This window comes from Syzygium oleosum, unplaced genomic scaffold (genome assembly GCF_021117445.2).
Source record: "Syzygium oleosum isolate NSW1041296 unplaced genomic scaffold, Sole_v2.1 Sole_v2.05, whole genome shotgun sequence".
Taxonomy (NCBI): Eukaryota; Viridiplantae; Streptophyta; class Magnoliopsida; order Myrtales; family Myrtaceae; genus Syzygium; species Syzygium oleosum.
Window position 1 is genome coordinate 5,389,919 of NW_026607489.1, and position 15,389 is coordinate 5,405,307.

Consider the following 15,389-nt stretch of genomic DNA (forward strand, 5'->3'; position numbering starts at 1 on the left):
GAACTATTAAATCTTGCTGATGGTGGATTTCCACCAGGTCATAAGACATGAAGTAACCGACTTCTACGCTCTCGAGTCTATTGTAACACTTAAATTTAGATCACACATTCATCGAGCAGCTCAGCTTGAAAATTGGTTGGCAGTCATCCTACAAAATTTTACATGGTACCGAAGCAGGAGGTTAGGTGTACAAATCTCTCAAAGCCCCTTACAGGGTAGGAACAGTCATGAGCAGTCTCATGAGAAGATCAACCAACTCAATATAGCATAAAAAAGTTAGCATCTATTCATTCCCCACTTTAGAAACAATAAAGAAATCCCACGGGCTAGTCTAATAGTTAAGGACCAGAAGGGTGGGCGTAGAAGGCACATAATACAAGTCCAATTTATCAAAACAGCCAGTGCAAGCAATCCTAAATTTGAGGCAACCATTGGACTTCGGTTCATGTTTTATTTGACCTATAAGTTGAGAGGGGTATTGCACAGGCCCGTGATTTACCTACCTAAGATGAGTTTCCTAATCATCGAAAAAAAAACAACCAGACATATCATTGTCCAGATACCAAAAAACTGTAAAGGGAAGAAAGAAGCAATACGACAACTGCAACATTTGAGAACACAACATGACAATTTCTAGAACAATTAATCTTAAAGAGCTCCATGCTACTGCACACGACATTTGAAGAGAGAACTAGATAGTAAGTCAGATGCAGGTTATAAGCACCCCAAATCTAGCCTCAAAAGGTTGACAACACCAAAGAAAGTTAGCACAGTGGTTTTTGCTATGCATGTACCATGACTGGGAGTAATGGAACATGTAAAAATTCGCCTTGTTTAATAAAAGGCAAATGAACACCTAGCAAGAGAAAAAAAACTTACCTACAACTCAGGTAAAAAGATGAAAAGTTAACATGCAAAGTCCATATCCATCAAAATCCATTCTTAAAAATAAAATTAACTTGCCCTTGCTCTACAATTATTAGCTAAACAAAAGCCATTACATGCCAGATATGTCCCACTTCCTACCCTTGTGATAAATGACTTAAACATATTGAATCAATTGCTAAACACTACACTGAATAATTCTTGCAAACAACCTATCTAGTTCTATCAGCACCAACTGATAAGCTGGACCAGTGCATGGGCTATCTGCTGAAGGATCTCCACGGTAGGCTGTGATTACATAAGTTATTATCACTAACCATTCTCAAGTCATAATACTCTGCAGATAACCACAGAGTGTCTTTTGTTTGTAATCTGCGTTAATTTTGGTATAATCAGTCGAGATTTGTGCTACTGAGACAGTACGTCTAGCATTTTGGCTTCTAAAAATGCATACTAATAATAGTACAGATATCTGTGTAAATAATGTCAGCAAAATCAAACGTGATTTCACTCATTTTGCAGATGGCCAATCTGGAAAGGACAAATAGATGCAAATCAGCAAATCAGACATCTCTTCTGGATCTGCTTTCCTATAAAATACCTATCTGATAATTGATATGGCTTTGGAGTAATCATGACAAGAAAAGGAAAGAAAACAGTAAGTATGGGAGTGCAAGCATTAGGTGAATAAGTCCACCAATATTTTGATGCAAAGACCCATCAACGGGGTTGAAAAACCGGCAAGTGCAAAAGATCAAGCTAAGCATATCAAGCTCTGAAGTTCCCAATAGTAATTAATTCTGATCATTGAATATATAAAATGTGTATCAGCTGTCATGAATAATTTGTACACATTCAGCTGTATCCAGGTACAGCAGAGAAAAACTCAAAGAACGGTGTAGTAAATGGTCTATACGTCAGTTTACAAAGCATAAACTGCATCATTTGACCAAAGTTTCTCTGGGCTCAAGGATGGCCATTATCCATTGCTTAACAGTTCTACATTGGCCAATGGCGCTCCCAAATAAGTGCAGTCTTAACACTTCTAGCCCTGTGACTTCAAATATCTGAACCACCATTGCTGCAGTATCCAAAGCCATTAACTCCACAAAAGAGAGCTGATCAGCAGACTGCACTATTATCACGCACAAGCAGCAGATGTTGTACTACCTGTTCCAAGCTTCAGTGACATCTCCAATGTTTTCAAGATAGTAAAATGGGCGGGCAAAATGCGGTTCTATCCGCTACCTCTACACAATTATGTGGCTTCACTTATTTTAAAGTTATTTAATAACATCAGCAACATGTTAAAGATTATGATATAGCCATAAAAGCATTCATCATACAAAAACTCACAATTCTAATGAACTACCAACTCAGTGACCACTAATTGGAAATTGACTCAGTAAGGAACTATACTAAAGCAAGTACTACAATCAATTACCAGCCATATTTGCAATAATTGTAAAACTCAAATTCAAAATTAATAGCATAGAATTCATACAACTTTCATTACATCTGTTGGGCATTTTGGCATGTGGGTGTAAACTACATTTAGTTGGTATTGCAACACAAATGTATGTTAAATAAATAGTTCCAAGTACAGGCATCAGACATACAATAGCAGACATGACACAAGGCACCTGCCATCTATAGGGTGCAAAGACCAAAAACGTGATCAGAAAGGACAAGCCACTGGAATCACTGAATATAGGAACAAGCAGCAAACATGAACATCAAAATCTTCAGGGCAGAATTAAGGGTCACGCTTGTACATGAAGTCATAACTCAAACAGCAACGAGCGAGAAATCCCAGCGTCTACCAAACAGATCAAAAACATTTTTTAAACTCCAATTTCTCAAAGACCAAAATATTTGATATTATTTATGCCTGATAATACAATAATGACAGAAAACGAGAAAAAAGCACCATCCATGTTCCCTCCATATACCATAACAGAAAGCACATTCAACTGGAGTAGTGTGTAATATCGGTACAAGCTTCAAATACGGGGTCGCTGTTTCTACAAGTTTTCCTATGATGTCCATTTTTTACTATTTATTTTAATTATAACTAGTTTCAATTGCTCTTTCATCTCAAAATCATCAGGCTGTCATAAGTCTGAAATATGTATATTTGGCAGTCAAACAATTCCTTTTGAGATATAATTTGCATGTATCTTCGCAAAGGTCATCAACAAATTAGATAAAAGATAAATTAAAACACTATCTTTTTCACTCTGAAATAAGCTTGTAAAGGCAATACCATGACTACACTCAATAAACAAGTATGGGACGCACATTTTTCGAGTTCTGTTTTTACGAATGGTGAGAATTTTCAAAAATAGTTCTTCACAAGCCCTCAAAAGAACAGACTTAAAAGGACGACAATCAGTAATCTCCCTAATTCTGATAACAAGCATGTCTAAAAGGGATTGAGGGTTGCCAACTAATAATCAGCAGGAAATTCCTTTCTCAAAACAAGGACGATCACGAAGCTAAGAAAACTCACCCAAAGCAACAATGACAAGCATAATAACTCCAGGAAAATCCTCTCTCAAAGGTTAAAATGCTAAGTACACTATGTAGAAGCAAAGGATGCAAATAAAGTTCTAGAAGCACCAGCATTAATTACAAGCAAGCCCAGTTAATTTACTTTGCTCTTTGGCAAACTCAACAAGAGAATTGTCCAGCAACCGACCCACCCCAGACACAACTCAGATCCCTGCTTGTTAAAATGGTGCATTTCTAATGTTCTAATGTTCTAAAGAGTTAGGAGTCAGATTCCAAAATCATTCTAACATACACTGCATCCAGCATCTACCAACTTTAAGCTAATTTTGAAAACTAAAATGCTGATTCCATCATCCACCAGTTATTACTGAACCCTATGATTTCACAATAAGGAGAATATGTCAACAGATATAATGCAAAGAAGAACACATACAAAGGTGCTAAAGAATATGATATTCAGCGTGAAGACTAACAGAACATTCAAGCTCACCAATTTATAACTGCAATTGCCAGACACCCCGGAAGACTGCTGGTCACGGACAACATATCCAATAAGTACTCGAGAATCATCCCTGCTTCTGACACGAACAAAACGGGATCAATAATAGAGTGACTCCCAGTGAGCCGTGAAATATTAAACACCTGTCCACCTGTTTCAACCAAGCAAAGACCAATAACTATCCCATCAATTACCTTTAGAAAGAATCAAATCCGACAGAATAGGGTAAGCAAAAGGACAAATTGAAATATCCATACCAAACTGCAAACTGTGAAACAGTAAGCTTCTTATAGTAAGGACCAATACCTTCTGGCAGAGGTTTTCCCAATTCATTGTTGTCGGGTGTGAAAAGTAAGACATATCTCTCCAAAAATTTCAATGCCAACAATCTTGTACTAATAACGCCAGGCTACAATATCAAGTCCATAAATTTTATAGTCAGACAATGGTATTCTTCGACATCAATAGTAAAGATGCTAATATGGACCGAAATGGGTTTTAAACAGTCAAAACCCCAATAACATAAAATCCACCAAGCAAGCGCCAATTACAATAGAGAAGTGCAGGTTAATAAATATATAGTGAATATAACAAGCTCCCAACAAATGCCAGGTATCTATTTGCAATTTCACATGTAGGTCTATCATAAGAAAAGAGGATTTTCTACCTGGCACAATAATATATCTAAGTTCAGAATAAGCCTTTACCCAAGAGCAATCTAAGATTTACTTGCTTGAAATTATGCATTAAAATAATATTGTTTTTTCATGTATCACACAACAAACAAATTAGAATCATAGATAAAATCATAATTCAAACTACATGGCATGGCATAGCTAAGCAGTTGCCCTGCTGCTGTCAATTTGGAACAGCAATAGACTGTGCCTTCACTGGGTATTATGTGAACATCATCAGGTTCAGTGAGATGAGAAAATGCAGGCATGGAATTAAGTCAAATCGAATTTAGATAAGAGGCAGTTCTTCACTGTCATATTTCTCTCCATAGTTTGATTTTTCTAGAGACAGAGAAGAAGAGCCTTCAAGAGCATTCAGTAGACTATCCATGTTTCATACATAGATGGTTTCAGCCTGAACACTTTTGGTAGAACCTTCTATAAAATGTTTGACCGTGCTAGACTATGTAGCTAATTCTCTTCTAAATGATAACAGAAAAATGTCAGCACCTCCTTTGTTCCCTATAGTGACACTTCGATATTAAACATAAAAAGAGAAGATTATAATAGCAATAGCAACAAAATTGCAGAGTACATAAAAAACTGGGTGTATAACTATAAAAAACACATTAAGATCTAAATAAGCATCAGTTTTTAAAATTGGAGATCATATAAAGTCCTCATATAAACCAACTGTCAAAATATCATAAACACATGTTCCAATGCACATATATAGTCAATTAATAGAAGGATCATCTAACCTACTCCTCTCTTAGCAGCTCGGACAGTACAATAGTATTCGAGCATTTCAAGGGAAATGCATCGTGAATTATCAGTTCTAAAACAAAGACAAAATATTGCACAAATTTTTTTAACTCATCAAACTCAAGCAAGAAAATTAGTCTTGACAAATATGCAAGCTAGCTTATCATGGTATTCCATCATACCAGGACTGCTTGATGAAAACTTAGAATTCTGCCATAGAAATGAATGTTTATGTCGTGAAATCATAAAATACTGAAAGAACCTTAAAAATGTAAGTTTCATCAACACACCTCCATCGCCGTGGCAACAATGTTATCTCTGAACTTGAGCATGGACAGCCAAATATCTTCAAGCCATCTCTCGATTTTGCCACGGATATTAAGCTGTTTCCAACAAAATGGCCATGAATCACCTTTTTGAATAGTAAACCCTTTTTCATACTTTACAGCAATAACTATCATTTTAACAATGTAATGAATCCTAGAGAAGTACTACAAAACATACATGACACAAACATAACTACCATTAAGACAGTTATTTAAAGTAGAAGCTCAATGTATGAAGTTATAACTTATAATAAGAGAATGGAAGGATCCACCATTCTGCCATTCACAAAGAAATTACATGTACCATAGTGTCACTGAGATTTCATTATTCCCAAACGTGCAACCTACTTCTACAACAGCTTTCTACAGTAAATTACATACAAATGAAACTAATGTAGGGATACAACTTAAAAGTACATTCAACCATCTGCAAAACAATACAGACAAAACTGTGCCAGAGTGGCATCACTCAAACATCTCCGAGTTCATCGGCAATCCAAAACAAATGGCCATCAAAACTCCTAATTTAATGTGTGTGTGTGTGTGTGTGTGTGTGTGTGTGTGTGTGTGAGAGAGAGAGAGAGAGAGAGAGCGAGAGAGAGAGAGAGAGAGAGACAAGAGAAGACCTGCACTGCCATCTCCTCTAGAACTCTGCAAAAGATTTTGGTACCGCTGATTATACATTGCTTAGCAACCACAGAGTCAACATCTCTTAAATATGCCAGTAATACCGGCATTAACACACAAGAATGCTCCAGCATTTTCAGTCCAAGTTCTTCAATAGTCCTAGTTAGCATTAAAATAAAATTGAATAATAGAGTTAGAAATGCTAGATAAGCGCCGCAAAACAAGAACTATATCGCAGCAACATCAGTAAATATAAGAACTTAACCATAACTAGTGATGACCAATGAGATAAAAGGGCAATTGCATATCAAACAATGGCTTCTAGTAACACATACTGAATGACTCGTATCTCCAACCAAAACTAAGAGGTGTGATTGAAGCCTAATTTCCACTTCTCCCTCTTGCCATGACAAGCAAATACCCAGACAAAAGAGAATCATTGTTAAGCTCTCGGTACATCAAGACATATCCGGTCCATAAGTAAATTATAGGATAGGGGCTTAGACAGATTGAGAAAGTTCACTAAAATATTCTCTATTTCTCCCAAAACAATCAAAATTGGAAGAAAATGTTAGACAGAATAACAAGTTCCATAAATCATATTAAATGTAAATCGTCCAGATTCTCACAGATGACATTTATCAAAGACAAAAGATCAACTGAAAAATAGCAAATCTGTGTGATGCAGGTCAGTAGAAATGATGGCGGTTTTTCGCATGAAATCAAAAGACAATAAAAAAGGAAGAGTTTTTCCAATCAAATCTAATACATAGATCTCCACAATCAATTCCATAAATGATGATATAGCTCCACAAGTAAATATGCAACAAGAAGGATCAAATCACATACATAAACACACAACAGGAAGATAAAAGCAACACGAGTTAGGACTCATGAAACTAACTCGATAAGAGATTTTCGGATAAGGCTGTCCGGTAAACACCGGAGCTTGGCCAAATGTCGGAAGAGATTGGACGCCAAAGAAGGGTCAACAGACAGTAAAGCATGCTTAACTCGCTTGAGATAAGCAAGTTTCACCATCAAATTGCCACGATTGTTCACGGCAGCAATGAGGGACAGAATATGGTCTCTTGACGCCATGTGAATGGGGAATGAGCACTGTTGGAGGACTAAGGAAAGCTAGGGTTTTGAGGAAGCCGCAGAGATATGGTTTGGGAAAAATCGCTCTGTTTTAAGGGAGAGCGCTGAGGGCACAAGAACGCCGCATTAAATATTAAAAAGTGGGAAGGATAATGAAGCGCGGTGATAGGATTAAGGAAAGATGCCCTCAAGAGATTCCTTTAAACCAAATAGAGCAAATAAAACTTATTTCATCATATTATACTGCATTAGTAAAAATTAACACCATTTGTATTTGATAATCCTACGCATTAAATATTTCCGGTCAATCTTCAATATCTACACATAAAGACCATAAAAAAATGGATTGCCCATCTCATATCTCAACCAAAAAACACTAATAATTGATGTCTTCCTTTTTTACCTCCACAAATATTCTCAAATGAGTTTGAAAAAGGCAAGTACACATTTACTTATTATGTAGACAAATCATGATAGGAGATTTTAATCTCCACTTTCAAATGTGCACCCCCAACATCATTTACCACTCTATGTCTTTAACATGACAGGTATTCTTACAAGTAAAAGTAAGAGACGTTTGCAAGAAAATTAGAAGCAGTTAAGGAATGAACACCAGTTTCATTCCCCATAATACCAAGTGTAAAACTTGTTGGACCACCCGCTTGGCTCCACTAACGGATGCATAAGTAAATAAGTTATTTCCTGGACAGCGGATTACTAACCTACTGTGGGCTTCTTCATGATTAAGAAACGCACTAAGTTTCAAAAGTTATTCATATCTACAAGCTATTGAAAGAAACCATTTACATAGGAAAGCATAATGCCATCTATTTTTCATGCTATTCATCCTCTCAATACATCATTTCTTGAGCACACAAGATGTTATGCCTTTTGCTAATTCAATTGTTCAGAGAAGGCGGAGGTTATTGGATCTAAATAGGTAATCTTTCTTCTGATCATGCTTCAACATTTTGACTAGTCTTTTGCTATTGACAAGCCCTTTTCTCGTCAAGTTTCGCATATTTTATTCATGTACTTACTCTGATACTTTTGCCTTAAATCGTTAAGAGTTGAAGTGAGAAGTTTATGATTAAAATAAAATCTCATAATCTCTACAATGTTTACCCTTCGATGGACATACAAAATGAATTGACTATATTGAGAAGATCATTTACTAGTGTAATAAATATGGTTTAATTAGCCAAATTGCTTTTATTCGTGTCTTTTTTAAAATGCTCCTCTGAGTTTTAGTTGTTTTCATTCTTACTATTATCTATGAAGCAAATTTGTTTCACATCACCTACTGACTATATAAAAACAAGGTTTTTCTAAAAGTTCTCAAATTAAACCCAAGATCTGCTCAAATCAGGTGCCCAAGGGGAACTTCTTAAGCTAGAACTAAAACTAATGTACAAATTAAGTTTTTTGTATGATTGATTTCTCCGTAATGTGAAAAACCGTTGCAATATGTTCTTTGCAATTTCTCAAATAATCAAGCTTTCCCTTATATTGTAGTAATTCTCCAAGGCCCCCCACTCAATTACACCACTTATGGAGTCGATAAAATTACAACGAACCAAATTATCTACATATATATGTATATATATGGCATGCATCATATCTACTACACTAAAGAGCTTAAAAATAGATTTTAAAGATTTGTCCAACTTTTCTACAACTTGGTTTTGTGATTGTGGATTTTTTAAGAAACAAATTGCCATCTGTAACATCATAAGATCATGATTGTGTACATTCAACTAACACAGGGCCATATGTTCATTTGGAATACAAGTCCAAACCAAGTCTTTATCCACATCAACTTGAAAAATATCAGATTAATCATCATGAAGCATATAAAAGATCAAATCCTTTCCACCGTGATTCTTTTATAGACCTTAAGATGAAAGGCTCCATTTAGTAAAAATCTGCTTTTTTTTTTTCGAGAAAGTGGTAAATCATTATAGTGAAAGCAGCTCTATTAGGGGAAATGTATCTCTGTTATCAAAAAACTGACTTTGCAAGTTATGAAGAAATTTTTTGAGGGAAGAAAAAAATAAAATTGTTAACCAGCAAATTAGCTCTATTACTTGGTAAAGAAGCTATGTCCACAAAAACTGCATTTTAAAGGAATAAAAATCTTGGTCCAAGCAAAAGCAACTGAAGTAAATACATTTTGATCAAGAGAATCTCATTTTATCTCAAAATAGTAAAAGTGAAAGATTGTTAACCATAAGGCATTTAAATATCAGGAAAGTAGCAAAACCCACAAATAGCGGAAGAGAGGTACTTTGAGCAGGGGAAACGAATCATTCTCTAACCAAAAGTGACTTTGCTGAGGCATGTGTTCTCTAGTCACATAAACATGGCTTTCTTAGCCAAGAATAGCGTTACAATGGTCTCATCATAGGAGGTAATGCTTTCCTTGCCAGAGTGTTAGCTCTGTTGAAACCTCAAGAAGTTCATTAAAAGATCTAATCATTTCATTCTGCTAAGTTTGCTTGTAAAAGATACACTAGTCACACTTTAAAAGAAACATTTCATAGTAACATATGACAAAAAGTTGGACAACCAATCCAACGCATCCAACAAAAGTATAAACAGCAGCATCCACAAGTTTCGGGATAACCCGTAGATAGAGATCACCGACGAGATCAAAGGGGACCATGTCAAATGATAGCTTTCAGCAATTGTAAATGATAAACGAGTGCATGACAATGAGAAAAATAGCCGGATACGAAGACCCGATTACCATCCTCTCTCTTTTTTCTGCCGTAACAGACAAAAAGCCACCAGGCAGAAGATGAGTTGTGAGGTTTCAACGGCCAATTAGAAGTATCACCCGACTAAGTTAACCACAACAGAGTAATTTCGACAAAAGAGAAAGTACACCACAACATCCTTAGCAACACTCTGGTAGCAAATATGACCGGATGAACGACGTCCACCATAAGAACCACTAGGAAGGTAAGTCCTTCACACCGTGCAATAATTCTTCAATTTCGCCAACTCGATACACATACCACCTAGGCACGACGCAGGCAATCGCTAATCAGGTAGAAGAAACAAAAGCCTAAGTGGCAAAAAGGAAGACAGAAATCCGCAGAGCGTCAATCCGCAATGAGCGACAACACACTCCTCATAAAGCGAACATTTTTCACCACAAGACACCGATTCCGAAGCAGGCAGAGCAAGTTCGTCCAACAAACCAGAAGGCGGAAAAAAGAAAGAAAACAAGTTAGGGCTCGGGGGACTGACTCGACGAGGGATTTCCGGACGAGGCCCTCCGGCGACGACTGCAGCTCGGCCAGATAAGGGAGGAGCTCGGAGGCGAGGGAGGAGTCGATCGAGAGCAGAATGTCCCTGGCCTGCCGGAGGGAGGAGAGCTTCACGGCCAAGTCGCCGTGGTTGTTGGCGGCGGCGAGGAGGGAGAGGGCCTGGTCCCTGGAAGCCATGGGCGGTGTGGGGGGCGGGCGGGGCGGGGCAATGCGCGCGGCGGAGGATGGCGGGGGTCCTTTAGGGTTTGGAGGAGGGCGGCGGCGGCGGAGGTTTCCGTGTCGGGGCGGCGAGGCTTCGCAGTCTCATGGAAGAGAGAGAGTAGTAGGAGCGAGAAGAACCGCGAAATAGAGAAAAGCTTTTGGAAGCAAAGGGAAGGGGGGATGGAGGAAGACGATGAACGGCAACACACCGCCTGAGGATCGACGGAGAGAGAGAAAGAAGGCGAAGTTAATATAGCTCTTATATATATATCCATAAATAGTTTTTTTTTTAAATCAATCGATTTCCTCTACTTAAAATTAAAATTAGGGGAAATTTCAAATCAGTACCAAATTTGTGTCATTTTCTCAAAAAATGATCCAAAGTGGATATAGTATCAAATAAGAATTCAAAGTGCCTAATCAGTCTCAAATAGGGGTCCGAAGTGCCTAATTAATCTCAAGTAAGGGCTCAAGTTCGTCGGTCGATCAAATGCTCACCGGCCGGCAAGCACGTCACTGTTTCGGCAATTGGAATATGGGCAATTTCATTTTTTACTTTTTTTTGTTTTTTCTTTTCCTTTTCCTTTTCCTTTTCTTCTTCTTTTTTTTTTTCTCTTTTCCCTCCGCCAGCCATAGCTGGGGCCGGCGGAGGTTGCCAGCCTCGGGCGGAGGCTGCCCTCGCCCGACCCTAGGTTGCCCTCGCCAGCGTCGAGCGAGGGACAAGGGCAGCCTCCGCGGCCCCGGCTATGGCCGGCAGAGGGAGAAGAGGAAAAAAAAAAAAAGAAGAAGAAAAGGAAAAGGAAAAGAAAAAAACAAAAAAAAAAATTTAAAAAGTAAAAGACGAAATTGCCCTTGTTCCGATCGCCGGAATAGTGATGTGCTTGTCGGCCGGTGAGCATTTGACATGCCGGCGAACTTAGGCCCTTACTTGAGGCTAATTGAGCACTTCGAGCCCTTATTTGAGACTGATTAGGCACTTTAGGCCCTTATTTGACATTATGTCCACTTTGGACCCCTTTTTGAGAAAATGACCTCACTTTTGGTACTAATTTGAAATTTTCCCTTAAAATTATGTACTAATTGGTCATTTGGGCTTAGGCCCCTTTTTTTCAAGGAAAAAAAAGAAAAAATTGGTCCGTCGAAAATTTGAATATTTGTATCGGGATACTGAGTTTCCACTTGTTTCAATAAAATAAAAAATTTAGAAAATATTTATGTGAAGATGATCGTCTGCATTGGTTGCAAAAATGGATGAATGAAGAATCTTTTCATCATCCGCAAAAATGTTTAGACTTATAATGTTGTCATTAATTAACTAATAATCTCAAGCGATGAAAATGAGATATTTCAGGAGAAATATTTTCTTTATTTTCCGCGAAACAAACGAGACATTATATTTTTAGTGCGATCTAAAACTTGTGGCTTTTAGTAGCACTGGTATCTCATATTCTATCACATTTCGCATATAAAAATAGACCCTTATACAATATTAAGTACCTTAAATGTAGAGGTTTTAGCATTAAACTTCATTTAACGTGGGTTGAATTTCTGTAAAATTTTCTAGGATTAAATTTTTTTCCATTTTTTATATACTCTGATGATTGTTAAGTTTATCAATTTGACCAAGTATTGTAATGTTCAAATCACGCTGGGTCAAATTTTATGAGTAACATTAACCGAGTGAAGCATTTGGTTATTTCCTTCTCTTATACTTGAAATGTAATTTTTCATTTTCCATATTAATGGAAATATACTAAGATTTCATAAATAAAAATTTTATGTAAAAATATTTTTGTTGTGCTGTTATTTCAATAAATCACATTATCGTGAAACTTAATGAACTTTCTATCTATACTGTTTTATAATGTAAATAGAACCCTCTTTTTCATTTACAGATGTCGAATCTTTTTCCTTTCTTCCCCAAAATCTTCAAATACTTTATTATGAATGTTATACACATGGGCAAATGTGTAAGTTAATAATTCTATATATCTTAAATGTTTCAATATAAAAATTTAAAACTCTTTTATCTTGTAACATTCCGAGGTGGGCGAATACATTTTGAATGAAAATAGGATGATGTTTTAATAGATGAAGGATAGATTATGATCACTACAAAGGCGTAAAAGATGTGCCACCAGTTAAGGATAAAGATCGGGTTTGATAAAGTTCACCATCAAGGCTTAAAGGATGAACCACCTGCCAAGGATCGATGACTTCGTAGAATAAACTTACCACCAATGCCTAAAGGAAAATCCACTAGCCAAAAATAAAAGGGCTTCTTGGCTTACAACCAAAGAAAAATTCACCCTTTTGGGATAAAGAATCAGGAAGGATATTCGTTAACACATGGGACAATCTCATGTTTTCACAATATTCATGTCTTTTTCTACTTTACAAATAAGATTATACATATTTATAGAGAAAATAATATATTGAAAATAGACTAAGCATTAAAAACATGGGAACAGCCTCACTACTAAAGATATAAGAACTAGAAAATACAATAAAGTTATGAGAACTAGAAAATGCATTTTTTTTGTCATACTGTAAAATGCATTTAAAACACAAGGATACTTTAACTTTAACTCTTGAAACCTAGAACATACTTAAGACTCATAAAACTAAGACTAAAGACATTTCACGAGATACAAAGTAATTAAACTTAGACTCCAATTTCGTTCATCAGCCTGCAAAGTCCAATCGATAAACAGTATTGGAAATCGTCCACAATAGCCTCCGGTTGTTGAATAGTCGATTAGTAGTCTCGGAGTCGATAACAAATTTGTAAATTGACATCTAGTAATCAATCGACAACCATGAGATTAACAACTATTTTTCCAAGTCGAAAAATTGTACATAGAATCGACATCTTCAAACTTAGACCCACCATCAGCCTCTAGCCGAAATTGGCATTTTGCTTCCAAACTTAAGAATTGAGTTAGGTTATCAACGAGGTACAAGTTGAGCTTGCGAGTTGACTAATAGAGCCCAATGCTGCCGCATCAAACTCTCCAAGTTGTTGAATATTTGCCCTCAAATCTGTCATTGCATTATCTCCAAGATTGAAAGTAGCTAATTTCCCACAATTATCCTTACTAAAGAAAGTCGACTTCGACAAATTTCTCGGATGGCCTCTCCAATGGACAAGATAATAGATTCGCTTGATCCCTAATAAATTCTTCAAAGCCGAAAACACATCTTCAAGCTTATTCATTAAAGAACGCATTTTAGAGCGTAAGGAACGATCTTCTCCATTTGTTTTGCTTAACCACAAACAAGGAAAAAACAATCTTCTGTTTTTGAATGGCTCTCTCAACTCATGTTTCACTCAAGAAAATGTTTTCTTACTTGTGTTTCGCTCCCTAAGTTGATTTTCGTGGATCATGGATGGATTTCAAGGAATAAGGTGATATGTGTCTGGTCATTGTTCAATGAGCAAGTGTTTTTATGACCATCATGCATAGTTTTCTTATCAAATTGCCAAGGCCTTCCCAACAATAAATGACATGCATCCATGAAAATAATATCACATTAAATTTGATCGTGGTAACTTTTGCCATGTAAAATTATATGAGAGCTTGTTTGGTTACCTTGAGATCATTTCCCTCACTAAGCTTGTACGGTTGAAAATGCTTTAGATGTTGGTAACTTCAATTTCTCTATCAAGGTCATCGATTCTACATTAGTGCAGCTCCCTTCGTCAGTGATCAAGTTACACACCTTCGCATTGATTGTGCAACGGGTTTCAAAGATGTTCCCCCTTTGTTCCTCTACCTTTGGTATGACCGCGGTGTAAAGCTCTCTAGATGAACTATAAGTTTCCTTCATTGGCATCTTCCTCAAACTCATCATGTTCCTTGGATTCATTCGGGCTTGCATCTTGCTTAGCATTTTGAAACTCCAAGTTAATCTTTCTCAATATGCTAGCAAATTTCCATATCCGTGGCACTTGAAGCATTTCCCACCTCTTTTATCCGATTTTATTTGGTGTTGTTTAACGTACTCTGTAAGTTTCTCATTTCCTTGCTCCTTTTTCAAGACATCAACATCAGCTTGGTTAGAATAAGTATCCTCTAAGAAATATGTACCTTCAATTTGAGGCTCGGCCAAAAAACCCTTGCAGCACTTTAGTATTTTCTTCAATTGTATGGCTAGCTTGCAAATATCTTCAAAGGACCAATATGGTTAAATTACAACAAAGTCGGCTATCTCCCTATTCAAACCAGCAGGGAAATGAGTAACGATTTGCTCTTGCAATTCTGGAACATCACACCTCAATAGAAGTTGTTCAAACTCCCTAATGTATAATCTGCAACATTCATTCTCCGCTGTTTGAGGGAATTCATCTTGAGAAATAGGTCTTGCTTGCTGTTGTCGATAAGAACCTCTTCTTCAAGAGTATCTTGAGCTTTTCCCAAGATTTAATTATATTCTTTCAAATCCCAACTCTTTGTTCTTCAAGTTTTCCCACCAAAGCAAAGCATATTTCTTCAACTTGAGAACAACAATTTTGCATTGC

At 36.8% G+C, this 15,389-nt stretch overlaps 1 protein-coding gene across 1 annotated transcript in view; it reads right to left on the reverse strand.

Annotated features, from left to right (window-relative positions):
- The window catches only part of LOC115676348 (uncharacterized), a 28,171-nt gene extending 17,075 nt beyond the window's left edge, over window positions 1–11,096 (reverse strand). The window contains exons 1-5 of the mRNA XM_030599232.2: window positions 10,647–11,096; window positions 6,290–6,449; window positions 5,628–5,720; window positions 4,205–4,307; window positions 3,890–4,049 (exon numbers count right to left, since the gene is read on the reverse strand). Coding sequence (XP_030455092.2) covers window positions 3,890–4,049; window positions 4,205–4,307; window positions 5,628–5,720; window positions 6,290–6,449; window positions 10,647–10,843 — 713 coding nt within the window. The 5' untranslated portion in view covers window positions 10,844–11,096. The remainder of the gene's footprint in view (window positions 1–3,889; window positions 4,050–4,204; window positions 4,308–5,627; window positions 5,721–6,289; window positions 6,450–10,646) is intronic.
- Between the last annotated feature and the right edge of the window lie 4,293 nt (window positions 11,097–15,389).